Here is a 27,067-nt window from a genome sequence, read left to right as displayed (position 1 = left end):
CTAGTTCTAATCTTAAATGATTGCAATTATCAGGATACTCTTTCCTGAAAGTTCCCTAAAAGTTTCTTTTATCCTGCTTAACAAAATCATGACTGCAAGAAAGAAACTGAATGTCTTGTGAATGCCCTCATCATTACAAAACTTTTTCTGGATTCCTTTTAATCAAATTCTGGTTTGGGGGGGGGGGGTGTTTGGTTTTTTTAACAACAACAGAATCAAGATGTGAAAGCTTAGGGAAAAGATGCCTGGTAATAGCAAGGACAGCAAGGTCCTTTTTTGCCCTCAGATGTGTCTTTTGTCTTTTTGGGAACACAGTTCACAGCCTTTTAAAACGCACAAAGAGTGAAGACTATTAGCAGGTGTCACTTTCTCTTTCGCAGATTCTTAAAGAGGACCCAATACTTGGAATAAGAATATTGCCATCATGAGTCAACAAGGCTATGTTGCAGCTCCTCCGTATTCCCAATCCCAGCCAGGAATAGGAGGTTTTTCTGCAGGTTTTGGACCACCTAATTCGTCACTTCATTATGGGCATTACGGGGACCCTAACTCCTCATACTCAGCACCTCAACCAGGTATGAAATTGGCTTAAAATGTGTTTTCAGAGTCTACTTTTCTATGAAGGCATTTTGCATCTCTTTCTTACTCATGTCAGCACAAAATGCTCAGTTTTACACTGCTACTGAACAGGATCCTGCACTAGCTTTGTCTGTGTTATTGTTGATGCTCAGATGTTGATGTAAGATGGGTATCTGACCTTCGTATGTGAATGCTTAATGCTGTATTATGCTGTATTATGAGTAATACCTAATACAGACAAATACAAAAGGGGCTATTTCTGGGAATAAAGAAATGTTTCTGAACTCATATGTGTTAATGGCAAGCAAGCTCTCAGAAATGGGTTGTATTCTTTAGAATAGGACCCCGTCCGACTGAATTCTTGAGCAGAAACTTGCCTATGAATATGAGTTGGTGTTCTGCTTAAGTTTGCTTACTGGGTGATGTATTTGGATAGTGAGTGGTAAGTAGAGGCCATCTGCTCTCTAACCACTCAGGAGACAGTTACTTTCTATGAGGAAGGGCACCTTGGGTGCAAGCAGATTACAAGCAAAGGGGATATTTGCTTTATTTCTACCAGCATAATCATGCTACAGGTAATGTAATTGACATCCAACAGATAAACATGACTCTCTCTATCTCCTTTGCTTTTCATTAATTTTAACTTACTGATATGTGGCTTCAGATCTTTCAAGAAGTGTAATATATAAGTATATGGTGGCTGAAGCTTAAAAAAAAAATAATTTGAGAGCATGGATTACCCATTTTGCTGTAAGTCAGTCATGCTGGTCTAATTTCAGTAGAGCCAAAGTGGGCATGCTAGACTAGTGAATTGGGGCAGAGGAAAATATCCGAAGAGTAAGGTTTCCTCTTCCCTCTGTAAGTCTACTATATACATAGCCAAGATAGGGAGACAGGGAGAGGGACCATCTCAATGTTTTGCCTGATGCCACAGGGGAAATTAGTTAAAATAGTAAAGATGTCTGAAGTATTCTCTAAAGCATCTTAAAAAAAAAAAAGTATTTGTTAAAATTTTTAATAACATTTAGATTATGGTAAGTTACATTAAATTTAGTATTTGAGATGGTGGTGTAGGGTAATGACAGAACTAAGTATCTAAGTATATTGAGGTTCTTTAAATACTCTGTGGTGTCCTTGATTTTTGTGTTACCATGAAAAAAGAAAGAAGTTTTACCCAGTTTCTCTAAAACTTCTTATTAAAGACAGCAGGAGTTGTGTTACCTTAATCCAATGCTGAATATAGTCAGAAGATAGAACTACTTCTGGTAATAGGCTTATTAGAATACTTGGGAAAAATACCAGTTTTGGTATCAAACAAATTTTTGATGTTAGAGTAATCTAAAGGTAAATAATTCAAGAAATACAGGTTGAAAGCTGTTTAGCACTGCTGTTTACATAAATGATAGTCTCTTCGCAGTCACTGTTCTAGATCTGAATTAAGAACCATTTTTAGCATAGGTTTACAGGTTCTACATGTGGAGGCTTTTTTTTTTTTTTTTTAAAGGTTGTTCCAAGTTTTCTTTCTGACCGTGGTCTCTGAAATCAAAGGGACCTCTTGCTTCTACCTATAAAGAGAACGGTGACAGGGAACTACCAGTATCCCAAATTGAACTGCAGGGTCTGTTCATTCTTGCTTCTTTCTTACTGTCCCTCTTGGGTTCTTTTGCTGGAAAGTTACCAACTACTCTTTGCTTCCTTTTTACTATCAGTTCTTTTTCATATCTGCTTCTATAGCTGACCAAAAATCTGTCCTTTCTTATGGAATCCCAGAATGACTGAGGTTGGAAGGGACCTCTGGAGGTCATCTGGTCCAACCCTGCCACTCAAGCAGGGTCGCCTAGAGCCGGTACTCTTACTGCTAGGGCAGGGCCGTACCCTTGTATTTCTTGGTGATCTTGTGCTTTCTTACAGTGTTCTTGCATAAAAGTACTACTTCTTTTGCAGGTGTGTCGAAATCAACTGTGCCTTTTGGATCTTCAGCTCCTGCTGGGCCTCCACCACCTGGTACACATCAATTCAGCCAGACCAACTTCCAAAATGGGCCCAGTACACCAGGGCAACAGCCACATAGGTGACTTTCAAGAATTAATATGTGAGATCTAAGCTATTTGACCTCTGTTACCTCTCTTCGGCTGCTTCACTGACATTTAAGTATGACATCCCTTTTATCTTCAGCAGTTCTGACTAATTCTGAACTGGATCTTCTGGTTCAGTTCCCTGTGACGTTAAACTGCCAGATCATATGGTGTGATCTGTAATCTCATTAAGTTCCATTTTACACCAGGTCAGGCCTTTATCATGCGTTGTTTTATTTTTAATTATTCTTTCTTCTTGATCTTAGACCCCTTGCTTCAAAGCAGCAGTAAGGTGTTATAAGTGCTGTTTGATATAGGAGTTGCATTATTTTTTTTTGTTCACCTTCTGAGGTCTTAATTCTCCTTTGTTGTGAGGTACCAAGAAGTTGTTATTTACAAATTAATAGTTGCCAGCGAGTTTTGACTAGAAGCTGGTGCATGTCTCTATATCTGTAGTTTCCCCCCCACATCCCCTGCCTTGTTAGGATGGCTTTGCTTCATTGTTGTGGGATCACAGCCAAGGCTCCATAGGGAACTTTAAAGACATTTTATAATGCAGTTTTGTTATACCTACTCTTGTGCTTAGGTCTGAGATTGACTATGAAGAGTTTATTTGAAGTGAACGTATATTTATTATGCATCAAAATGGGGAAACCTGTTTGTTGTCTGTATGTTATCACTGTGTAAAGGAGGACCCAAAAAGACTGGTGTTCAATTGTAAGAGACAATGTACTAATGCACAGGGAGAAATGGTTGTTGTCCTGAAGATGTAAAAACAGGGTGAACAGAGTCAAGTTGACATGACCAACCCAGCAAAATTCTCTTTCCTAGCTTCCAGTCATTGCCCTGACAGCTGCATGTCTACTGTTTTTTACCTGATCTTGTTTTATTTCCAAACTGCTGAGAGCTGCTATTCTAAGGCCAGGAAATTTCCACGTCAAAACGTCAAGGAAAGTTAATTCTATTTCTCTTGATATAGCTAGGCCCCTCCTCAGTTTTAGAAGTGGTCATAGGAAAAATCAGTGTAGATCTTCTTTGGGAGACAGCCTGAGATCTTATTTTTCCGGAGTGAAATAGTCTGGTAGAAAATATCTTTGTAAGCCGTGTGTGTTACCTCTTTTCTTTGGTTGTTTTTCTTGCATTCATGTTTTTCTATATCTGATAATCATGAAGCAGTTTTTCCCTACCTGCGTCTTCTTTTTTCCTTTACTACAGGGAACTCCTTAACAGTTTCTCACTTCATTTTCCTCTCTTCACAGATTTTTTTTCCTAATCTTCTTCACCCATCCCCAGTAGGGAATCTTCCTTTATGAGTGTGGAAAGGGGATGGAGTGATGTGTTATGTTCAGAAGCTTGTGTTTCTTAATCTTCAAGCTTTCATATAGTTATTACCACTCTCTCTTTGCCGTGGCATACTCGCTCTTCTTTGTTTCTAACAAGTATGCAAACAAACATGTACTGTCTTTTGTTTGTTTGTTTTAAACAAGTGTGCATTCTCTCTGTGCTTCATGACTATTTTAATACAAGTATACGTTTTCTGAGCAGAACGTGAGCAAACTCAATCTGTCCTAATTAATTGTTTCAGCACCACCCTTGAGGAGGTATGAGACCTTCTAGAATTTTGATTGGTTGATGTAATTTTTTGCATAACTGCACTAATTTTTCCCTTTAGGTTTCAAGGCCCTCCACCTCCAAGCAGTACAGGACCTTCCTATCCTCCCTACAGTCATCAGTCACAACCAGCCTACCCAAATACTGCATCCACTTCACCTACAGCACAACTTGCTAACCAGCTCAACAGCATGCAGATAAATAGCTATGGTAATCAGTTTTATCTGATCTGATTGACTTTTTCTCAGTTAAAGCTATTAAGACTATGATAATTAGAAACTTACTGAACTTCTATATAAACAGAAAATGAAATCTTTGACCACTATCATTTGCTCAAGTTCTTAGATTATTTTTTTTAGTCTCATCCTACTCCTTAAATCAATATTCTTGGGTTAATTCTGAATTGATGTTTGATGAACCTTCCATAGAAGTCAGCTATCTTATCAACCATTTCTCAAACTACTCGGTGATCCTGTCAATAACAGCCAATGCGTGAGCAATAATATGCAGACAAGGTTTCATTTTTCTCAGCTTTTTAGAGTTTCTCTGTTTTGAAACTATCTCATTCTTTTTTTGTCCAAATCTTATAGTTTAGTTTTTAATCTAAATTTATTTGCATTTATTTTGAGGTTAAAACATCTCAAACCTAAGCTATGAGGTAAAGATGTGATCATGTGATTCTTCCATGTAAATTACTTCCCACCACTAATTTTCTGTTTGGTTGTATCTGCTTTTCCTGAGTATTTCCTGGTGAAATTCACCATTTCATTTAAAAGGAGTGGAATTTAGTTAGCATCTTGTTTTGCTCAGGTCGGTGTGTTTAGGAGGATGAATTTTTTAAATGAGGATCACTTTGGTGGGTGATGCCTTTGTAAGATAATGTGTAAAGGTGAACTTTTCAGTTCAGGCTGCATTGATACTATATCACTGTTCCTACCCTGGCTTTACGAGTTGCTGATTTGACTTGAATGAAGCCTGCATAACTACCATGGGTCTGACCCTCTGTTTGTACAATTGCTTGTGAAAACTTACACCACCTTCACCTTAGAAAAGTTAGTTTAGGCTCGAGTTCAACCTTGATGTACTGAACTGCAAGTGCACAATTAACTCGGACCTTTTTATACAGGATGAAGGGTGGCCCAGCAGCTCTAGAGCACTTCGTATATAGCAACTCATATTATTTAGAGGAAAATTTTTTTTTGCTTCCTGCCTTCATTATATTGCCTTCAGCAATAATCATGTAACGTTCTTGCTTATTGTGTTACACGCTGGAAGGTTGAGATACTCTTCAGACCACTGAAGACACAGATTCTTTACAACTCTGCCTCTGTGTTGGGTTTTGTTCTTCTGATTTTTCCCTAGCTGTAAGTCTGAGTTGGTGTAACTTGGCAGAGTGCTGAAATTCACAGCTTTTAAAGCTACTGGAGTGATGTTTGTTTGTACCAGCTGAGAACCTGAGCTTGTGTTTTGCATGTGAATTTTTTTTTTTTTCAGTTAACATGTCTGACAGAAGATGCATTTCAATATTTGTATATTAACACATAGGTCCTTTTGCTCCAAACCTAATTTTGGTTATTTTTTTTGCTTTCTTGAAAATTATTTCACCGTAGGTCTCTGGGGAGAAATTTGACTAAAAAAATGCAGGTTTTGTAAAGTAATAAGTATTTACAGATTGTAAGTCTCACCACCACCCCACCCCCCGTTTCCATGGTCCTCTTAATTCTAATTGGAATCTGGAACTTATAAACAACAAACTATTCCTCACTAGTGTGTACAAAATAATTCCCATGTTTCATCTTTTAGCATCAAAACCAGAAGATGGTTGTAAATGAGGTGAAATGAGTGGATTTATCTTCCATTGAACCTGTCATGGTGAAATGCAAATAGCAGACTAACAAAAACATGCCGCATAAGGAAAATTGATTATTAAGCAAAAAGAATGTTGTTTCACATTATGAAATTAAATATTATTTCAAAAGCAAATAGTGATTTATGTGTGTTCTAATCAAGAATTGTGAAAGGCTGGCTTCCCTCTCTCTTTCCGCATCCACCCCAGCTGCAAGGTGTTATTGAAAATAGAGCCAAAAGAAATAAAACTGAATGTCTGAATCAGTTCAGACTTAAACTATGAGGTCAGATTTGTTATGTGAACAGGCATTCAGAATCCCCATAATGCAGCATTGTCAGTATGGGATACAATCCTGCCTATATATTGTAAATGTATTGAGCAAAAATAGAACACCTTCCACACAGTTAGTAGGTTATCATTTTTGACTCAGCTGACATACTTTCTTGCTCAGGTCCTGGCACTACTCCGAGCTCTCGCATGTCTTCTGGGCATCCGGCATCTTTTCAGGGTCCACAACTACCACTACCAACCCAGCAGCAAATCGCTTTACCACCTGGATCACAGGTTCCTCCACCAGCAAATAATGTTAATGGCCTTTGTGCTCAACCATCATTGCCTCCTGTGGCCAGACAAGATGGAATCCCTGGACCTGTCCCCCCAGATCCTAACTTGCAGCAGCTTTCAGGACAGCCTCCAGGGCCTGGATATCATCCTCAGCCAGGTAGGGAAGGATGTTTGTTACGTAACTGAAAACAAAACATGCATGGAGAATCACTGGTGGAACTGTGACCATCATTCACGGTTGATGGTCTGCTGAGTTGGAAAAATGGAAGTGTAATCCTCTTTTTGTAGAATGGAAAGATTTGCGTTGTCAATCAGTACATTTAAGGCAGGCTATGCTTTTGCTCAAAAGTTTAGCAACCTGTTGAGACTGTAACAAGAAAAAGGAGATTACTTTGGATTAGAAACAGAATTATTTAGTTAGTAATGGGTAAAGGCATGACATACTACAGAAAGGAGTTTTTCCTTAGGCTCTGTAAAGGTATAGGTTGCTCTCTGTCTTATAGTACTGTCTGTCATAAGCAGCTGTCAAAAATGCTTTAGTATAGCAATAAAGAATTGTAACTGAATACGGTGATTTCACCTGACATAGGGTGAGTAATACAGTTATTTTGACAACTAAAAAGCCAGCTAACTAGACCAGTTTGCACTGACTGATGTGAGGGAAGAGATTCTCACTAATGTAATATCCTGGTTTGAGTAGCTGTGGTAATCTCTACTAACCATCCTACTTGACATATACCTGAAAACTTTGGAGCCATAGTTGTCACACCTAGGCTTATGCTTACCTTTAAAACACAGACTGCATGAGCCAAAATAATCCATTTCTTTTACTTGCTGAAAACAGAAGGGAAGGAGAAGTTGCATTTAGTAAGAATGAATTGTATGGCAAAAGTTGATGTTGAAAATTGGTAACGCGACTTAAATACTTTAAATGAATTGTCATTTGTAACTGCAGCAAACTATGGTCCTCAGATGGCAGGATCTCAACTGTCTTATCCTGGTGCTTTTCCTGGGGGTCTGGCACAGCTCCCAGGTCCTCAGCAGAAGAAGCTTGATCCTGACTCTATTCCAAGCCCAGTAAGTAGTGTGGCACTGATTTTTTATAAAAGTAAATTTCTGCTGCATTTAAGATAAAGGAATGACAATGCTAATATTGTATTTATTTTAGTTGGTGGGGTTTTTTTGTAACATAAAATTGCACTTATATGGCTTCGTTCACAAGATATGTTCTAATTTTTGCAGTTTCTTAATTACATGCAGTTTTGTACTCTGTGCTGTCAGTTTTGGATAAATTAGTGCATAACGTTAGTTTTAGTACTGAAGAAGCTTTATAACTTTATCTAACATGGGACATACCCATGATTCCAAATACTTTAACAGGAATTCTCAACAGGATTCTTAGTATGACAGTGAGCAGTACTGAAGGATTACTTGCATTCACTGCAGCTAATCGCCTTTCCTTTTCACTCTGGAAAGTTTGAAGGCTTAAACTTAGTATCAGATAGACACCTAAAGCAGGATTTGTGCAGAATACAGGTACGTGAACTCTAAAACTCCAATCTTGGAAATGCTGAGAAGTCCCATGCTCAAAAGCCACCTCACCATTGGATTTCAGGAATTTCCCAGACAACTAGAATTATTTGCCTGAGTATCTTTCCAGCTGCTGCAGCCTTGTAAGGATTTCAGTAGCTTGGAATATCCTTAATGCTTAAGCTTCATACAGGTTGAAGAGGCTCAGCTGTTGAAGCATGCTTGAACATGCACTGGTGGGACAGTGTCTCCTCCTCTTAGAATGGTTTAGAGAAGGAGAAAACAAGGTTATGATCATGTCCACCTTTCTTGAATAAAGTAGTCTAATTGTTACCCAGAGGAATAGCTAGTCAGATGCAGGCTGCATTTAATTTCTTTATTGAGAACAGCTGATTGAAATAGAGGGAGAGAATGTGCTGGACTCATGAGGAAAACACACTCTGATGCACACACTTTTACTGGTTCTGGCAATCATCCAGACAGGTCAAAAGGTCCTCGGAGGGTCGGGATTCTTGAAGCAGGATGTGTCCTGCAGCTTTGACCTAGAACTTTCTACTTAAAAAAATGTATTAACCACCACACTGTAAGCTAGTCTGGGTGAAGGAATCTTCTGCTTCTCTGCTGAGGCAGTATTGCTGTACAGGATTTGTGTTCCACCGAGATGAGGGAAAAGCATTTGTGTAGAAGCCTGACACTGTGTAGGAGGGAGCAGCCCTGCTTCCTTAAATTGGGATATTCTTGTGTCCTTCTAGAAAAGATTGTTTGTTTTATCCAGTGATGGTTTTGATGTAAAATCCCCAGAATTTTGGAAAAATGCTCGTTGATAATCACTTAGAGGTTAATGTAGCAACTGTGGTTGCCTCTGTTAAAGGCAGTTTTTGAGTTAATATAACTGAAAACCATTGTGTAAAAAAACTAAAGTGAGTGTCTGTATAATTAACAAATGCCCTTAATAGGTCAATCATTCCTAGTGTTTCAGTATGGTGCTTTTTACATAAGAAGGATAAAATGGTCTTGTCTAATTAAAAAAAAAAGGGGGGGGGGAGAAGGAGGTCTGGCATGAAAGCATGGACTGATGTCTTGTTTCAATTACACATGTAGAATAAACAGCCTTGACTATGACAGCGATGTTAAAATAGGTTAAAAGGTTTGTTTAAGCAGCACAGAGAGGATCAAAATGACATGTTTAAAAGAAACATGATCTGGGTCAACGTCTCTAAAGGGCAAAAAGCTAATTCAGAATGAGGAATAAGTATGACCATGTGTATTTCTCTTGTTATATTTACATTATATAATTACAGTAGTGTTGCCAGATAAATTTACTTCTTATCTATAGCCATTGTTGATTTATATTTTTCTTACATATCTTAGAGGTTGATACGTGCTCTGACAACATCTATGACAACTAGCATCTGGGCTTTGTCAACACTTGTTTCCAAGGACAATGATATATTTAGGTCAGTTAACTGCAGAATACCATGGTACACTGATCCTTTGCAGAGCTAAGTCTGAAAGTGGTTTGCTTTCTTCAGCCAGTGGACTTTTCTAGAGCAAAACCTTTTTCCTTCTAATGCAAGAGTTAGCAATAAGTATACAAGCCAAGGAGGCAGGGAAAAGTAATCAAGCAGAAGATATAACAAGCTCTCTGAGGAATGTATTGTATACTTAAATTGCAATACAAAAACTTTATTGAAAAAAAATGTTACAGGCCCCAGATTATTTCCAGTGTGTTAGGAAATACCTCTTGGACAACGATCAATAGATTCAATGTGACTAATTTTGTTTTTCTTCTGTTTGCTTTCCAACAGAGGCTTCAGAACTTCCCTAGCTATTACTAGAAATTCATGTGCAGTGTAAGGATACAATTCTATGAGATACCAGCAGCAGTGGCAAAGCCAGTTTCAGAAATTCCCTGTCTCATTCCTCTTGCCTCTCACAGCTGTTCAGCTACGCTCTAAACCAGATTGCTGAAAAGATAGCTTCTTTGAGGGAAGAGGAGCAATAATGGTATCATCTCAGTCATCCGGTTTATGGTGTGGAACAAAATACAGCTTTATATAACTTCAGTTATATCCTGAAAAGTATCAAACAGGGGTGAGGGACTGTGCAGAAGTGACAGGTGAGGAAGTAGATGGGAAAGGAATTTGTTCAGTAGTAAAGCCAGCTTCATGAGCGTTTCATGGCATTACATTGTAAATTGCTATAAACTAGGTTTCAACCAGAGTAAATCTGTACATGATCAGAGCTGCCTCATTTTAGTAAAAGTTTTCTGTGATTGCTCTCCTTTACTTTCTTTCTAGGAGGAAGCTCACAACATGGTAGTCTGACCTAGAGAATGAAAACCCTGAGCTCCGGTGTTGAAATACTACCTAATGGCCAACAAGGCTTTTCTCAGGAGTTTAAATTGCTGCTTTCTAAATGGCAGTGCTGAAATATAGCTCAGCTAGGAAGGTGATCTACTACATAGATTATTGTTTATTTCTTAACCACCCTGTGCATGGAGCCTAGTCAGGAGGAGAGAGGGCTAACCCCTCCCACCGTTGCAATCTGTACATTCATTTATGAAGAACAGCAGCTGGCACAGCTATGGTCATACAAAAGATAACCTGGTATATATGGCATCTGAGTAAGGTGATGCAACCTTGCACTTCAGTTTGATCTGGGAGAATGGAGGTATTCCGTAACAAGTAACAAGGACTTACTTACACCATCACTCTCCTCAGTTTGCTGGCTAGCCTCACTTGAACAGGTCTGTCCTCCTAGCAGTCAATATACATACTCTAAAAAACCCTCATTTGTTCACTGTATATAGGTCTTATCCACCCCAACATGTAGTGTTACCCCTGAGTTCCAACAGGCAACAGCAGTTCTAAGTGAGTTACACTGCTCAGCTGTGTGTGTAGTTTCCTAGTTGTTAAGCGTCTATGAAGCCTGTGTTGTGATAGGTTTATAGCACCTCTGTATAAGACAATGTCAGTAGCTGTTACTTGGTGTAGATATTAGCATAACTGTTTATGAATGTAAATGCGTGGCTCACCTATCTCATACTGTTCTTGCTTCTTATTCATCAGATTCAAGTAATTGAAAATGATAAGGCTTCTAGGGGAGGGCAGATCTATGCTACAAACACAAGAGGACAGGTTCCTCCTCTCGTCACCACAGACTGCGTAATCCAAGACCAAGGTAACTGTCCTTGTCACTGATTTGGGACTCTTTCTAGGTGAAATCGAATATAATTTAAAAAAAAAAGACTAAATTCTTACATTTCTCATCTGAAAATGATGCTTCTTACTCTAAATTGGACAAGAAATGGGAAACTCCCTTTAAAGAAAACAAAAAAGGGGGCAGGGAGGGGAAGTGGGAGTTGAATTCTTACACCTTGGGTTAACATCTCCTCTACCCTTCCTGACATTTAAAATAATATGAATAGTTGAGACAACTTTTCTTTTTAACTTAAAATTTTTCAAAGTTTTAAATGTCAAGTTGAAAATCCTTTTTGGATTCTTCTGAAATTTTGAAAGATAGACACTAGAAGAAGCAATGAGACTTGCACTGTCACATTTTAAGATACGAATTTTGGTAAATTCTATTCAAGCGATAGGGGCAGTGTACAAGCTGTCTAGCTGACTTAATTTTTTCCTTTGGCCAGTGTTATCTGCCTTTGCCTCTGCCTAGAGCCTGCAAGTACAACATTCCATGTGCTGCCTTTGACAGCAGGCTTGATATTTTAATACAGATTAAACTGATGGTATCATTTAGTCCAGCATTAATTTATCAGTGCTTGGATAAACTGTAAAATGTACAAACACATCAAAATTTTTTGGCATTATCTGAGAATGGGGTAATGCAGTTCTGATGAACAAAGAAATTCCTTTCAAGAAACTGAGCAGAGCTGCAGCTTGATGGTTAGAAAAGGAGCATAGGGGAGCCGATTTCTGAACTCCTGTTGCCTTTCAGTGCTCCTGTCTGCAGTGCACAGCACAGTTTCTCGTTGAGGGAACTGAGCTAAGTGTGCTACGAAAAGTGGCGTGGTGATTTTAGCACACTATATTTTGCAAGATAAACGAGCATGGTGGTGGTAACACAGATACACTGTTTTCTGAATCAGAGCTAGCTCATTAGAGCAGTCTAAACAGTAGGTATCAGTCCGCAGCTTTTCTTTATATACACTGTTGACATTTCCACTGGGGATTTAAACCATATTATTTTCTTTTAAGATCTTTGATATGATAAGTTTCAAACTAATCTTTATTGAGATTCTTATTGCAAATAATTGTGGGGTTTTTCTTGATATGTTCAAATCTCGGCTTTAAACTCAAACAACAAGAAAAGGTTTACCCACAGGGAGAGGCAATGGGCTGACATATAAAGAGGAGAGATGGGCAGAAGCTTGCATGGGAGGAAAAAAGCATGTATTTAATGTAGCGTATGCACTTGTTGCTTTATGTTGTTGATTTTTCTGGTTTGTGTTTGGGACAGGCGGGTTCCTTTTAACAGCCTTTCATTCTGCATGCTATGTTGGGTGTTCTAGGCCACGCCAGCCCTCGTTATATCCGATGTACTACCTACTGCTTCCCATCGTCTTCAGATATGGCCAAACAGGCTCGCATTCCACTGGCAGCTGTCATCCAGCCTTTTGCTATTGTTCCACCAAATGAGGTAAGGACTAACTGAATATTAGTCCTATGTGGTTTTGTCTCCTAAATATTACAGACTTGTTCTTCTCTGATTGGGTTAGGGGTGAGGGTGTTTTACCTCTGACTGTGAAGGAATAAGACAGTAGAGAGATGGCAGGAGACTATGAGATGCACTTGGGTCATGATGCAACTTCAAGGGATAAAAAAAATCTTTGTTTAGAAAAGGTACAAGAGTGACGGCTGTGTAATCTGAACCACTAGGTTCCTGGTGTTCCCCCAGCTGCCTCTAGTTTATGCCAGCTTTGTCAGTTGCTTGCTCTGCTGGAACTCCATAGGTATAGGCAAAGACATCAAAAGAGGATGACCACAGACTGTATCAAGTTAACCTTAAGATGTGGACAATTACATTCAAAGAATGCCATTTTTCCATTTAGTTCTTTACGAAATAATTTAATTTCGGAACAGACTGAGAAGATAATGGTATTTTCTACTTGGATGAGCTGAGCCATAGAAAGAAGACAAATGTAACCACCCATTTTTGGCACTCATTTGGAGGCATTAACATGGTCAGTTCCTTTTCTCACATTACCATCTCTAATAGCCCTTCATATTCCAAACATACCCCTAGTTCTTCTTCAAAGTATTTCTGCAGGTTTGCAGTATCGTGTGGTCGTAAGACAGTTACCTAGATTTCCTGACATCCCTGAAGGATTTTATCAGTAGCAGGGATAAAACTGGTTTTCGAGTGCAACATTTAGCCGCATCATCTGTAGGATCATCTTTCTTGTTCTTCAACTCCTGCCTCTTCCATTGCACAGCTTCTAAATTCTGCAACAAAGGTCTGCAGAATGCATTTCCTTTTCATGTGCTGCACTAATTTACTTTCAGAGCACTGTTTGCTGGGAAAAAAACAGGGATTCATGAAAGCTGTAGTATGTGATTGTGTCTTCAAAAACTCCTCATAAAATGCATGCACAGAGCCTAATTAAAATCACAAAGACTTTCAGTGCTTGGTTTTGCAGTCTTTGATTTTTCTTTAACTTTGTTTTATTACTTGTAAATTCTTAGGGTTTTTTTTTTTTAAATATGCTGGAAAAAAACAGATGTTGTTCTTTATCAGGATGGATAACTTCCAATCCAACAGACCTCTGTAGTTTGAATTAAGAGTATTATTTTAGCAGGGTAGTATGTAGTTATCTTCTTTGTGGTCCACAGGGAAATAGGATGTATTACTTACGGTTCTGCAGATACCAGGTCTCACCATTTGTCTGCTAGACAGCAGTTTGGGGTTTCATTCCAGTTCTTGAGGGGAATGTGCAGACTTGGCTTGTTGCCCCCCCTGCATTTTCTCCTAGATGAAACTCCTGCTGTTGCTTCTCCATCCCTTCACTTTACCGGCCAACCTTTACTCTTTACTACCTTTTATCCCAGTTTCTGTGCCCAGGTGGCACTTGGCAATTCTGCTTTCATGTTGGCTCTTCATTTGTGCATCTTTCACTTTCAGTCTGCCTCCAGTCATTTATGTCCCCCGTGCATGGCTTCCATGTCTCCTGCATAGTGTTTGGATATGGTGATCAATGAGTTGCTAAAATCTAAATCTCTTCTGCATACATAAATTAGCAGTATGTACAAACACTTGTACTTGGCCAAGTTCAGGAGGGTTTTCCCAGGGTTGGCAAGAAGATGTACTCAGTGACCCACCCATTCTGAAGTGTTAGTGCTCTCAAGCTGTTGGAAAGGTCAGTGGAATTCATTAATCTGTAAAGAGCAGTGTATTTTTCCCTAGCCTCTTTCTTGGAAGAGGCTAAAAAACCTCTGAAAAATGTCTCTCAAAGTTGGCACAAGTCCAATGTGGAAAATATTAGTCTGAACAGTTACAGCTTGGTAAAGTTATAAGAACTGAAGAGATGGCGTTACAGTAGGAAGTGCTGGGCAGTCTTAGCTGAGGCAGTTTTTCCGAGGCTTGCCTGTGCCCTTTGTCTTCACTGCTGCTGCCAAAATAAGAACTTGCTCTTAAGATCTAATAAAAATGGTCTTCCATATGGGACTTATAAAGACTTTAATTCTGAAAAGCCACTTAATTTGAAAGAACTGGGCTTTTTATAGAGGTAAAATACATTCAGGGGCTTATGTGTGCTTCTGAATTTCCTAGTATGGTGCATTCTCCCTGGAACTAGGGACTGCAAGGCACAGAATGTTTCAGAATATCTAGCCTATCTTACGGATAGTGCCTTTTAACAATGCCTACAGGTGACGCTCATCACATGTTACAGGGTTCAGTACAAAGTGGGAATCTGTCTAATCTCTTTATCTCTTGATAAACGGCATGTTGTACGTAGTAACTGTTTAAAATAATGATTTTTTTCTTCTGGCCTTTTAATGAATAGTTTCCCTTCATTCATCTTTGTTGCAGCTTCAGCTGCAGATATGTCTCTGTTTCTAATACACTCAGTGTTAACACCCAGAGAATTTCAGTTCTGTTTCTTTTCAAAGGAGGAGGAAGAAAAGCAATGGCTACAAGGGTTTAGTGGACTATGGATATGAAGTGGCCACAAATGGTTTGTGCAGCTGGTAATATGGTTAGGAACAGCTGAGAAACTGACCTGTCTCACTTGAACTGTAAGGACTTCAGCAAATCTACACGGTATACATAATACATTGTGATGCATACTGCATAGACCATGCCTTTCTGTGTTAGTAAAGCCATATTCTGTGTTAGTAAAGCCATATTTTGGAAGCTATGGGCTATCAGGGTCATTCAAGTGACTAATAGACTTATGAGTGTTCCATAAATATAACTCTTAATTAATTGGTATTTTGCTTTGATCACCACTTACAGTTGAGGATGAATTTAAAATAGTATATAAAATATATTTGCATTTTCAGTGGTCTGTTGCCATAGAATTCATGTCTATCTGTTTGTTTTTCTATGCCATTACTGTATTAAGACAGAAACAAAGGAAAAACCTTTGCTCCCTTTTCCAAATAATATGAGGATTCAGTGCGGTCTTCAGATGGCTTGTTCTTCCTTCCTGGAAGCCAATCCTGAGTGTGGATTTTGATTTATTGAGAGGATTGTTTTTTGCGTTGATGAAGCATTATGTTCTGTCCAGGTGACCTAAATGATATCAAGAGAACTGCAGGTCGTATTTTCTCCTATCCATGCTTCATTTGGCATGGATAATCTGTATAATCTGAACTGCAGCAAAAATTTAGTAAAAGAGCAATGAAATAGCTAAGTCACTGATAGAAGTGACTTAGTCACAGCTAAGACACTGATAGACACTGACAGAACTGGATGTGTGTATGAGAGGGAGAGCACAATTGTGCAGACCTTATTTTCTTTCTTAATTGAACACATTCACCATTTTGGTGGATGACTTGTGAATTGTGTTACATGTTGGTGCCAGTTGGAGGGTTGGGCGCTCTGATTAGTGTCTCCTGCTGAGTTTACACTTCGACCATCAGAGCAAAGTGTTGAGCTGTTCTTGGTTGTGCAGGCAGCGGGAAGAAGTGCCTGAGAGATTCTTCATCTAAAGCAACTGGATAGGAGGGAGTAGGAAAAGGTAATTGGGGTCCCAGAGTTGGCAGAGATGTGTGTGTGATGGAGATTATAGGAATCACTTTGCTGTCAAATCTGTTTTGTTCCTGTTACTCATTGACAAGGAGATCCTGTGAGAAATTCTGTTTGGAGTTTACTGTAGCTTCTGCAGGTTACCAGCATTTTCTTCTGCCAATTGGATATTTTTCATTTGTCTCTCCTTTCAGATTTTACTCTGAAGAATCAATAGTGCTCCAGCTGACAGAGCCTGGAACACTCCCTGAAGTTTTGGAATTAATGTCTGTAATGAATTTAAAAAAAAAAAGCTGTCAATTGCATTCATAGAAACAGTAGTCAACTGGAAATTGAGCTTTGAGGATTTGTTTCCTTTGACTAAGAACACAGGGAGATGGAGATAAAAGATCCTGGGAGCTTTCAAATAAAAAGTTTAGGTCCAGTGACTTAACAGTAGTTTTCTCAGAAATACTCTTCCAGTTTGGAGGTCTAACGTGGGAAAAGAGGATTCGGGATTTCAGCATGTCTGAAAGGCAGATTTAAGTTCATTAGTCACTGTGGGTTCTTCTGGGGAAAGTGGAGTGTCTACACACAGGGGCTGGTGTCCTGTCTCCAAAAGTGAAGTGGGAATATTAGCATACAAAGTGAATAATTTTTTTTTTTTAACTAAGGTCTGGGAAAAAAACTGTCAGGAGATGAGTAATACACAAACATGAACAGGGGCATCTTTTGAAGACGTGTACAACAGATACCTCCGTTTCCAGTAAAGAATGGGATACAAATTATCCCTGCGGGAGAAAATAAGAACACAATGTAAAATCATTATGGTGGTAGACGAGGATGTTAAATGAAAAGATCTCATGCATGTCTTTGAATAAGTGTAATGGGGGGGAGCCCCAAAACAAACAGGGTTTGCCTCTGCAGTGAGAAAGAACAAATTCAAAATTACAGAAATGTAGTGGAATGGAAAGACAAAGATGCTGTTGCTTTATACCCTGTTAAAAACTCCCCAGGTAATTGAGACCCGGTGGAGTAATACTGTGTCTGAGAAGTTCCATAGCATCTAGAAGTCTGGTGGAAATTCTGAGTTGAGAGGACACAAGGCCAACATAAGTGAATACAAAGCAAGACATAAAAATATACCTATACCAGTAGGCTGCAATACCAGTCTTCACATCAAGAGAGGAAAGCTCAACTCCACAACGATTTATAGCTGAAAGAGTAAGAAAGATCTAATGCAGCTAAGATGCAGGATTTCAGGTGCTCACATGTAACCTGGGAGCTGTGCAATGAAAACGTTCTAGAGAAGCCATTTTATCAACATTTAAATAGTAAAACTGGCCACACTGAAGAAAAGTTCACAAAGGAGGCTTTACCTCAGTAATGTTAAGTCACAAGTGAGAGCGAATTTAAGACATAAGTAGAGACCATTCAACAGAGATCATTCTAGGGTTGTGTTTGATATCCCAAGAGCAGCGAGGTTAGCAACACTTGGCATATAGGCGCTGAGCTTCAGAAGAGCAGAGCAAGTCAAATGGATTTATTCAGAAAAGCCCCCAAGGTGAAACTTAGGGTGGCAAAATCCATGGAGAGCACGCAGTCTCTCAAAGATTACTACAAAAAAACCCTAGCCAATCTAGAAAATTATAAACTAGTGAACATTACCTGTATGCTATATATCATTTGAAACAAAGGCTCTTAAAACATTCATGCCTTTCTCCCCCCCGCCCGGCCCAGTGTCTTAACAGCTCTAGATATTTCTGAATCTTTACCAAGTCCGTATTTATTATTTCTCAGAAATAACAGTTCATTTTCACTCTCCTGATTTGGATGATCTATGGAAAGTATTTGTTTGTTATAGCTTGAGAATACAGTATCGTTACTTGGCAGACTTATTTTTAGTCCACTGGTGCTTTAGCAACAGTCTATAAAAATAAGCTGGCTCTCACAGTTATCATCATAGACCAAGCTGTACGTGAATTTGTTTTGGAGATGTATGAATGTTTCCAGAGCCTGAATAAACCATGTGATCTTGATTTAACATTTAATACTACTTGCTAACAAAAGGTAGTTAAGAGTATTTCATGTTGTTTAGCAAATATAAACAACTCCAAATAATTATCTATAGATTTAAATATTTAACTATCTAAATGCCTGAATAAACCATGTGATCTTGATTTAACATTTAATACTACTTGCTAACAAAAGGTAGTTAAGAGTATTTCATGTTGTAAAAGCAAATATAAACAACTCCAAATAATTATAGATTTAAATATTTAAATATCTAAATTACCTTCTTCTTTGCTCCTTAGTAACTATTGTCGTCATTCTCTACCATGTTATTTCCTATTTATTTGAAATTTTTTTTAATGAAATATTCATTGGTGGGAATTCAATATTTCACTTTTCATTTTCTCCTCAGTTAATTAACTAGTTAAAAGATAAAATTGGAATGGAATTACTTCTCAGAAATGCTGGTGTTCATGAGCTAAAAGCCATTTAACCTTTTCAGGATAGGGAACTTTGATGATGACCAATGCAGCTGAGCTGTCTGGAAAGCCGTGGTTTTTACAGGGATGATAGTACGGTTTCTTAGGTAGAGCTGTAAGGTTAGCAGAAGCTAAAAATTGAGTGAGGTGAATAACTAGCACATGATGCAGTGTTATAAATATTTTTTTGTTGTTTCAAGAACAAAGTCAAGTACCAGAGTGCAAATTTTCTTTTAGACCCCAAGTCTGCTCCTTTGGGTTTTAAAGAAGTCATTCGAATGTTAAATAAATATGAAGAATTAGGGAAATCCCCACACTCTTGCAATCTACCCTGGGCTCAGTGGGGCCTCAGGTTCTGCTGTCTGTATTCTGTAGCTAGTAAGAAAGGCGAGCAGGCTGTAGCTTTAGTTTGAAGCATTTTTTTATATAGACACATGCATTTATTAGTGGTTATGTGCTCATGCAGAGCTTTGGTTTGAGGAGAGTGAGGAATGCTTAGTTTGCAGGCAATACGAAACGATTCAAACTAAACATCTTACTGCTCCTTTCTATTAGGGATGTGTTAAAAAACACAGACTGCAGAACAGCTCCTTGAGGTGCTCGCTGATAACATCTACCCACTGTAAAAAGCCATTGTTTTATTTTACCCTTTGATTTCTGTCTTTTATTTAGTTATTTATTCACAGGAGGCCTTTCCTCCATATTGCATGAGAGCTTTTGATGAGGGACTCTCATCAAAAGACTTTTTTCAAAAGGAATACGTTATATCGATTAGGTCATGCTTATCTGCATGGTGGCTGACTCTTGATGGAACTCAATAGGTCTATGTCATGACACCCCTCCGCAAGAGCCATGTCAGCTCTTCCTCTGTATGTCCTATTCATCTGTGTGTCTTTTTATGTTCTCCTCCATTGTAGTATCTACCAATTTGCTTTCTGCGGAAGTAGGACTTGCTGGTCTGTAGCTCTGGGATCACCCAGAATTCTATGTAAAGTTTCTTTTTGTATTGCTGCCTTCTTTCCTTTTGGGTGCTGAAGCTTATGTAAGCAGTTGGTTTTAGGTACAGTTCAGAATTTCACACTGTGAGTCTTTTTAGACAGGAATTGCATGGTTAGACAGTAAAACTGTCCGTACTACTAGTAAGCTTTTTTTTAAACTATCAAAAGATGATAGTTTTAAGAAAACTTTCTGAAGAAAAGGTTCTGAAAGAGATTGGTGACAGTTTTGCCCTGCTGTCTGTTTTGAAATGTCTCACCCTTCTCAATGTTGGCTTGTAACTTTGTAATCCCCGTATGTACTCGGGGCTTGACACAAATGAGATTCCTCTTCATATTCACGACTGCTGGAAATGAAATGTCAGAGCTTATTGAATGTTTAATGACCTTTTTCCTTTGTGTAGACTTCATATGACCCTTTATACCTAGGTTATTCAAAATTGCTTCATGTCTGTTGACAATACTGGACTTCTCTCCAGTGTAGGTAACAAAAGCTTCCTTCTTTCGAATGAGTACTCCACAGCAAAAACAGCAGCTGTTGACCAGTGAGGAGATAATATTTTGCTATCTCTGAATTGTAAGTGGGACAGATAGCTTTGTGTGCTCAGCAGTTCTGGTCTCTGGATTGTCCAAGATCCAGCAGAGAATGATTTTTGTCAATGTCTGTGGCCACACTGTCAAAGTAATCTGTGCTAGTTGTTATGTTTTTCTAAAACACGGTAAGAGTAGAAGCCTTGCACATGCGATATGACTTAATAGTTAGGACACTTAGTCTGACCACGTTGGAACGCTTTTTCACCCTCCAGGAAAGGGGGGCTGACCCCCAAGCTATTTGCCAGTTTGTACAGAAGAATTCATTGCCTCCGTTTAAACTTCCACAGATGAAGTCAGAGGAGCAGAAAGAGAACACATGCACCAATACCACACTGTAGATTACAGCTAGGCTAGGTAGTTTCGGGGTAGAGCCATGCTACCAGATATTCCTCCTTGTTCTTAGGACTGCTAAGAACAGCTATTCTGTCGAGCTCTTTGGAACAATCAATCCATATAGAGACTGTTCAGGTAGCATAAACTTGTATCCTGAACTCATTGCTGTATACCATGCTGGGAAGTGTGAGCCTAAGCATTACTATTTCTTCCATTTTCCAGATATTAAAATAAAACAAGTTCCAAAGCATCCTTGTTGATGCCTTCATGTGGGAGAGAACTGTGAGACTCTGGTCTCGTAGTTCTGAGTCTGCCTGGACTATGGAGCAGGATGGGTATTTGACAAGCTTTGTTGCTCTGTCAAAGCTATTTTATTTTAATGTTTTTCAACTAGCTAGCGCCAGGTTAATGTCTGGGGTTTTTGCATAGCTCCTCTGGGGTGCCTGACTCTCCCATGCATGATATGAAAAGCCCAGAACCCTCACGCATCTCAAGGTGCCTCACCCAGAAAGTTTTGTATCACTCTGGAGGCCAGTGCCTGTAAGCTGGGTTTCACAATGCCTAATTTAGAGGTGCATAAATTAGATGAGGCTTGCTTTATGGAGTATGCCCCGTGCTAGTCTGCATTTGGTAGTAAAGCATTTGGAACTGGATTGCTTCCCAAGACTTCATCATCTAGGAGAAAGTTTTTTGTTAGCCTATTGGGCTGTAACTACACTCCGTAACTAGAATGACCTTTCAGAGCCAAATTTAGCAAAGGCTTTGGCAGCACAGCTTTTCCTAATTCAAGTAAATTTCCCGATTTAGTTTTTTCTGCCTTTTTGTTTTTAGTGTATGTTTTAAAATACTCTTGAAGTGTATTCTTTAAAATATTTCTGTAGTATGTTGTTCCATGCACCAGTGTTGTTATGGCAAGGAGGTAGTTCTGAAAGAGATGGGGACAGTGACTTGAAATTTGACATTTATATAGACCTTATTCATATTGTAATCAGAGTTCCTGATTATTTTTTTACAAATTTGAAATTTAGACTGGGAAAATGCCTTTCTGAACATGTTGTAAGTAGTTTCTGATAAGTTGGAGACTGTTCTTCAGAATGGTAATAGCAGAAGAAAAACCTGACTAAGCAACGGTAAATACAGAAGGGAAAGAAAAAGTAACATTCATATCCACTTAATTAGCTGGCCAACAATATTGATAATTTGTTTTGCCAACAGAAGTGACACTCAAGTAAAAAATTACTTTTGCTATAGCTAGATACCTCTGACTCAAAATAGTGCTTGAGTGGCATCTGCCATTCTGTGTGTGCATTTTCCTCCACGGACTGTGCGTTGGTCTCCCGAAATGGTGTTTGTCTCCTCTTATGCACTGGCCAAAGTTGATCGTAGCAACAGCAGTACATTAAACATTTTAAGTCTGTGCAAGCTCTAACCTTAAGCCGTCAGGGCTGTTACTCAGTTACCCTGGAAACTTCACAGAGTCAGAGCACTCTGGTATTTAGTAAGTTCAGGAGGAGAAGTTCATGTTTTGCTTTTTAAACTGAAGTTATTGCATTTTTAGTTTATACGTATTTTACTTATCTGTGCATGTTAGTGCAGGATTGTATTTTGGATGCAACCGTGTAAAGTGTGTAATTACATAGAAAAAATGTTTTTTAAAGTTGAATAGGAAGCTGTGTTGGGGGGGGTTGTGGTTGGGTGGTTTGTTTTTGGTTTTTTTGTATCAAAGAAACATTGCACATGGCCTAATCATAGCAGGCTCTAATGCTGTCCTGTAGAAAAATAGGAGAGACTAAGCCTTCTTTTACAGAATGTCCCTTCATTGATTCTGTGGGAAGGGAAGCTCCTCTTCTTGTAGGCCAGGAAACAGGCGGAGGGGGCTGCTTTTTCATATGGTGTTCAACAGAATTAGGTAATCCAAGCTTGCTAAATAGAGGCATAGATTGCCTCCTCAGCCCTAGAGTAAGGGAGCAATAGAACAAGTCTGCGGCCTTCGCAGGATTGCTTAGCTCATAACTCGGTTCAGCCCAGCCCCTTACTTGTGACATTCAGCTATAGCTCAGTGTTAATAAAAGAGAGGAGGGTAGTTGCATACAAACATTAATAATGTTTGGAGGTTCTGGAGTCTACTTGAAGCATCCCAGCTATCATAGTAGTGAAAGTATTCATGGGAGAGATACTCGGAGTATGAACATTCCTACCTGATGTGGTATTTTTAAAGTAACAGCTAGTTTTGCTATTGACCTTCAAAACTAACATCATAGAAAGAACTTGACTTTTAAAAAGGCTATTAAACTCATCCCAAATATCCTTGCTTCAGAGGTGAAGATATTCAGTGCTGCTTTTTGTTCACATAGCAAAAATTCTCCTTATACTTTCTGAGTACTCCTGTGGCAATTGGCTAGCTACAGTTGGCTTGTGAATGCAGCGTGACACTTTAAGTATGCCCAGTTCTTTCTGATTTCAGTGGAATTAGCCTAATTAGCCTTAGAGGCATGTTTACTAATAAACATTGTTCAAGAAGGCCTGGAGATAAGCAGAACTATTTTTTCTACCTCCAATTAAAACACTCTTAAACCTGTCTTTTTTTTTTTTTTTCTAATTAAAGTTTCTTTCTTTAATATGTTTGGCTGCACAAAAATAGGAGCAAGAGAGTTCCTATTGTAGAAGCTCTCAGGAATGCAAACATGAGTAGCTGGTTCAAAAAGTCACAGTAATGCCTTCTAACAAAAGAGAAACAACTCCAGGTTTTCAAGAAGGAAAGAAGCCCGCCATTCATCAGACTTTCATGCATGATCTTAAGTCAGTAATTGCTTTTCTCTCAAATGCTGAAAAATACTCTATATACACACACACATATATTTACACACACACACACCTGTCTACCCACCTAGATATGTGTGTGCGTACATATAAAAAGAAAAAACCCCACATATTTGGTCTCTAAAGTTGACGATAGCCCAGCAGGCCAGAATGGTTCCTGAAATCCAAAGTTAGGTTAGGTTTTGGTTTTGTTCTTGCTACAAAGACATGAATAACACTGATAATGTTCTTCTGATGCAGAATTTCATCTAGGAGAAGTGTTGCTTCAGAGATCACTATGCTACATTTAGATTTATTTACCAAGTTAAATATTTGTTCCCTAAACCTAGAGCTGCATGTTCCACGAGTGTTGCTTGATTGGCTATCCTAAGGATATTCTAGAGCATGTTAGAAATGGTCACAGCTGTGTTTACATTAAATGGTCTTTGACCTTCTAAAACAGAATTGATATGCCAATTTACCTGTTATCTTTGTATGTTATAGGCTGTGCCTGTATTTTAAACTGTGGTGTTAGATTTGTCATTTATTTAGAAGTCTTGAAAAATGTTATGTGAGGGTAAACTAATATTGATGTGACCACACAGCACATGTAAGGGACTGGGCCTGTCACAAAGTAGTCAGTAGTAATAGTATTTGGAGCCCAAATTCTCTCTGCTATTTTGAAGATCCTGCAGAGCTCTCCTGAAGTGATCTGCAAAAAATAAAAATGATGCCTGAATGAGGTGTGTTTGAGTTCTACTTACTTCTGTAAAATACATTGCTAAATTTCTTTTATTTTGTTCTGTGCTGAATGAATTTCAAGCCAGACAGAGAACAAATCACTGAAAATCAAACTTCTGATTTTGTTGTGAAACTCCGGTGATCAATAAAGCTGGACTACCTCCCTTGCAATTATTACTTACCATTTCTGTTGGGAAGCTTCCTAAAATTTGCCTGTCTTATTTTTCAAAGGTTTTACAGTTAGTGTGACAATCATACCTAAAAACCTCAGACAAGGACTGCAATGCTGGACCATGTGTGATACTGGTATGTGGGAACTGGAGCTGTGGATTAGTACAGGCATGAACCTGAGTCCTCTCATGTGATTTATTGTGTGCATATCGCCCTCAGGGGTGCTAACACGAAGCGAGGGGGACACGATATGACAACAACAACGCTGTCCTAGGCTAGTTTGGCTGTCTCTTACACCTTCCTTTGTCCTCTTCTTGTGTATGTGCCTCTGCACCAGCTCCTGCTCTTGCTAGGATGAGCATAGACTGGACTGAGGCAGGTCTTGCTTGAGATCTGATTGTTTCAAAGTGCTAACATTTTGAAAGTCTGTTGTTCAGCAGAGTTTCTTGATTATCCAATTTCACACTCCTGCTTATATCATCAGTTAATCCTGGCTGCTGACCTTCACTTGAGATACAGCATGTCCGTACATCCAAAGAACAGTCAGCACTTCAAAACTGAGAAGTGCTGGAGAGCGCTGACTCGTTAACACTTGGTATTCCTGGCCTGGGATCGTGACCAGGAGAACTTGTGGTGCCTCTCTTAAGCATGGATAGTAAACTTTTTTTTTCCATTTTTTGTCTCCCCCCTGCTCTGCCCCTTCTATCACCGGTATAATACGGAAGTTCTAAAGTAAGCTAACTAATTTTGGTGTTTCTTTACATCAAAATTTTATCATTATTAGATGTATTTTTTGCCCCCGTCCTCAAACTTTCAAAAATCCTTCTTCTCATGTTGAATAGAGTAGCCTGTATTTACACTCTTCACACTGCCAACTCTGTTCAGTTAGTTGCAATACTCCCCTTAAAAAGGGAATGCTGAGTAAGGACTTCAAGGATAGTCTGAGGTATGACCCAGTGAAATCAATAACTGGCTTTCTGTTTATTTTAGTACACACTGGATCGTATCCCATGTGCAGTGTTAACTTGAAATTCACCTACAGTATTTTTTTGTGCTGCCGTGTATGCAGATGAATGTCTGGGTCTGGAAGGTTTTTGAGCAAGAAGGTTTGAACATGCTTCTTGCATTTTTATGTGGTGTGTGGAAAGAAAGAAAAAAAAAAATCACGTTATAGCCAAGAGATACTGCATCACATGGTTGATGCTTTAGCTGTGCTGCAGTTATGCAAACAAACAAGGAAATAGATGAAAAAGCACTGTGTTACGGAAAATACTTGAACCTGCTGTGAACCCTGCAGAGGAGATAGTCCAAATAGGCTTGAGTCATCAGCTGAGCAGGCTGATAGCGTTCAACATCTAAAAACGAAGAATAGGCAGAATAATTTCTGTCTTCAGAGGGAATGGCTTCTGATAAAAGACAGTAGGAACATCACAAAGGGAAATGCTTTCTTGACATTTTAATGCGAATCAGTAAAGCAACTCAAAACCGAGGGATTATTTGTAGACTGGTTAATCTTTCTCAAAAGCAATCTATGATGTTATAATAAAAGAAAACAAACCCCTTCAACAGTTCTAGGGAACAGAGACACTTTGGTTCATGACCTAGTTTTTTTTTTTTCCAAAAACATCAGTGTTACATTTCAGAATTCTCTTTGATTATCCGGAGGAGTTTTTCCTCATCTCTTTACTAATTAAACACAGGATTTCCTTGGGGCAGTGGTACCACACTTGGCCAACAGCCTTCTCCTCTGTTCATTAGGAAGTTATATTGTATAGTGTACCTTAAAATTCTCATATGAATTTTTTAATAATTAGATTTGCATCAATGTCAGTGTAAATAATAACTCTAGAAACACAGCCTTTCTGAATTTGTTGTCCTGGCAAACTGCACAGCTTGTCTGCTTAATGAACTGTCTGGATTAAATAGTTGGCAGTTTTGTGTCTTTTTTTTCCTTTTAATCAGCCATGCAAATACAGTGTTTAGTGTTTGCTGTACATCAGAAGTATAAGATATTTTATCTGCTGTAGTATTGCTGTTCATGGGTATAATTTTAAGGAACTGTCATATTGGAAGTCGTCAGGAGTTACGTATCTGTGCAGGTCTCCAAACCAGTGAGATACTCTTCCTTTTGAAACAAATAGCCCTCATCTAAACATGTCCTGAAATCTTAGATCCCCTAAATCTGGGGTTTTCATGGGGCGTGCTGTCGAATTGTTTGCCCCGGCAAACAATTGGAAAGGCAACTTGTCACGTGTAGTATACAATGTTACATTCTGTAGAGTGACCCTCCATGTCTTCCATTGGTAATGTTCTTCAAAAGTATATAGAAGAACCGGTGGCAAGTTCCTCTTCTTGTGGGGATGAGTAAAGGTGTGATAGAGATGCTAATCTAACTGTGAAAACTGCATTTGTGGAAAGAGTTTTTGTGTTCCTCTTGGACGTAGCCGGACCTTGCAAGTTGTGTGGGCCTCTGTTCAATACATAGCATTCCTGTTGTTTCAGTCCTGGGGTGTTAAATGCACCTAAACGATGGCAGAGTCAAAC

General features: G+C 38.9%; 1 protein-coding gene across 1 annotated transcript in view; it reads left to right on the top strand.

The window, feature by feature from the left end:
* Positions 1 to 381: 381 nt before the first annotated feature.
* The window catches only part of SEC24D (SEC24 family member D), a 52,391-nt gene continuing 25,705 nt past the window's right edge, over positions 382 to 27,067 (top strand). The window contains exons 1-7 of the mRNA XM_009334911.1: positions 382 to 575; positions 2,524 to 2,650; positions 4,327 to 4,475; positions 6,566 to 6,835; positions 7,634 to 7,755; positions 11,280 to 11,391; positions 12,740 to 12,867. Of these exons, the coding sequence (XP_009333186.1) occupies positions 425 to 575; positions 2,524 to 2,650; positions 4,327 to 4,475; positions 6,566 to 6,835; positions 7,634 to 7,755; positions 11,280 to 11,391; positions 12,740 to 12,867 (1,059 nt within the window). The 5' untranslated portion in view covers positions 382 to 424. The remainder of the gene's footprint in view (positions 576 to 2,523; positions 2,651 to 4,326; positions 4,476 to 6,565; positions 6,836 to 7,633; positions 7,756 to 11,279; positions 11,392 to 12,739; positions 12,868 to 27,067) is intronic.

Source organism: Pygoscelis adeliae, unplaced genomic scaffold, assembly GCF_000699105.1.
Source record: "Pygoscelis adeliae isolate BGI_AS28 unplaced genomic scaffold, ASM69910v1 Scaffold31, whole genome shotgun sequence".
NCBI lineage: Eukaryota > Metazoa > Chordata > Aves > Sphenisciformes > Spheniscidae > Pygoscelis > Pygoscelis adeliae.
The sequence above is the reverse complement of the archived record's forward strand: the minus strand, read 5'-3'. Positions and strand labels throughout refer to the sequence as shown.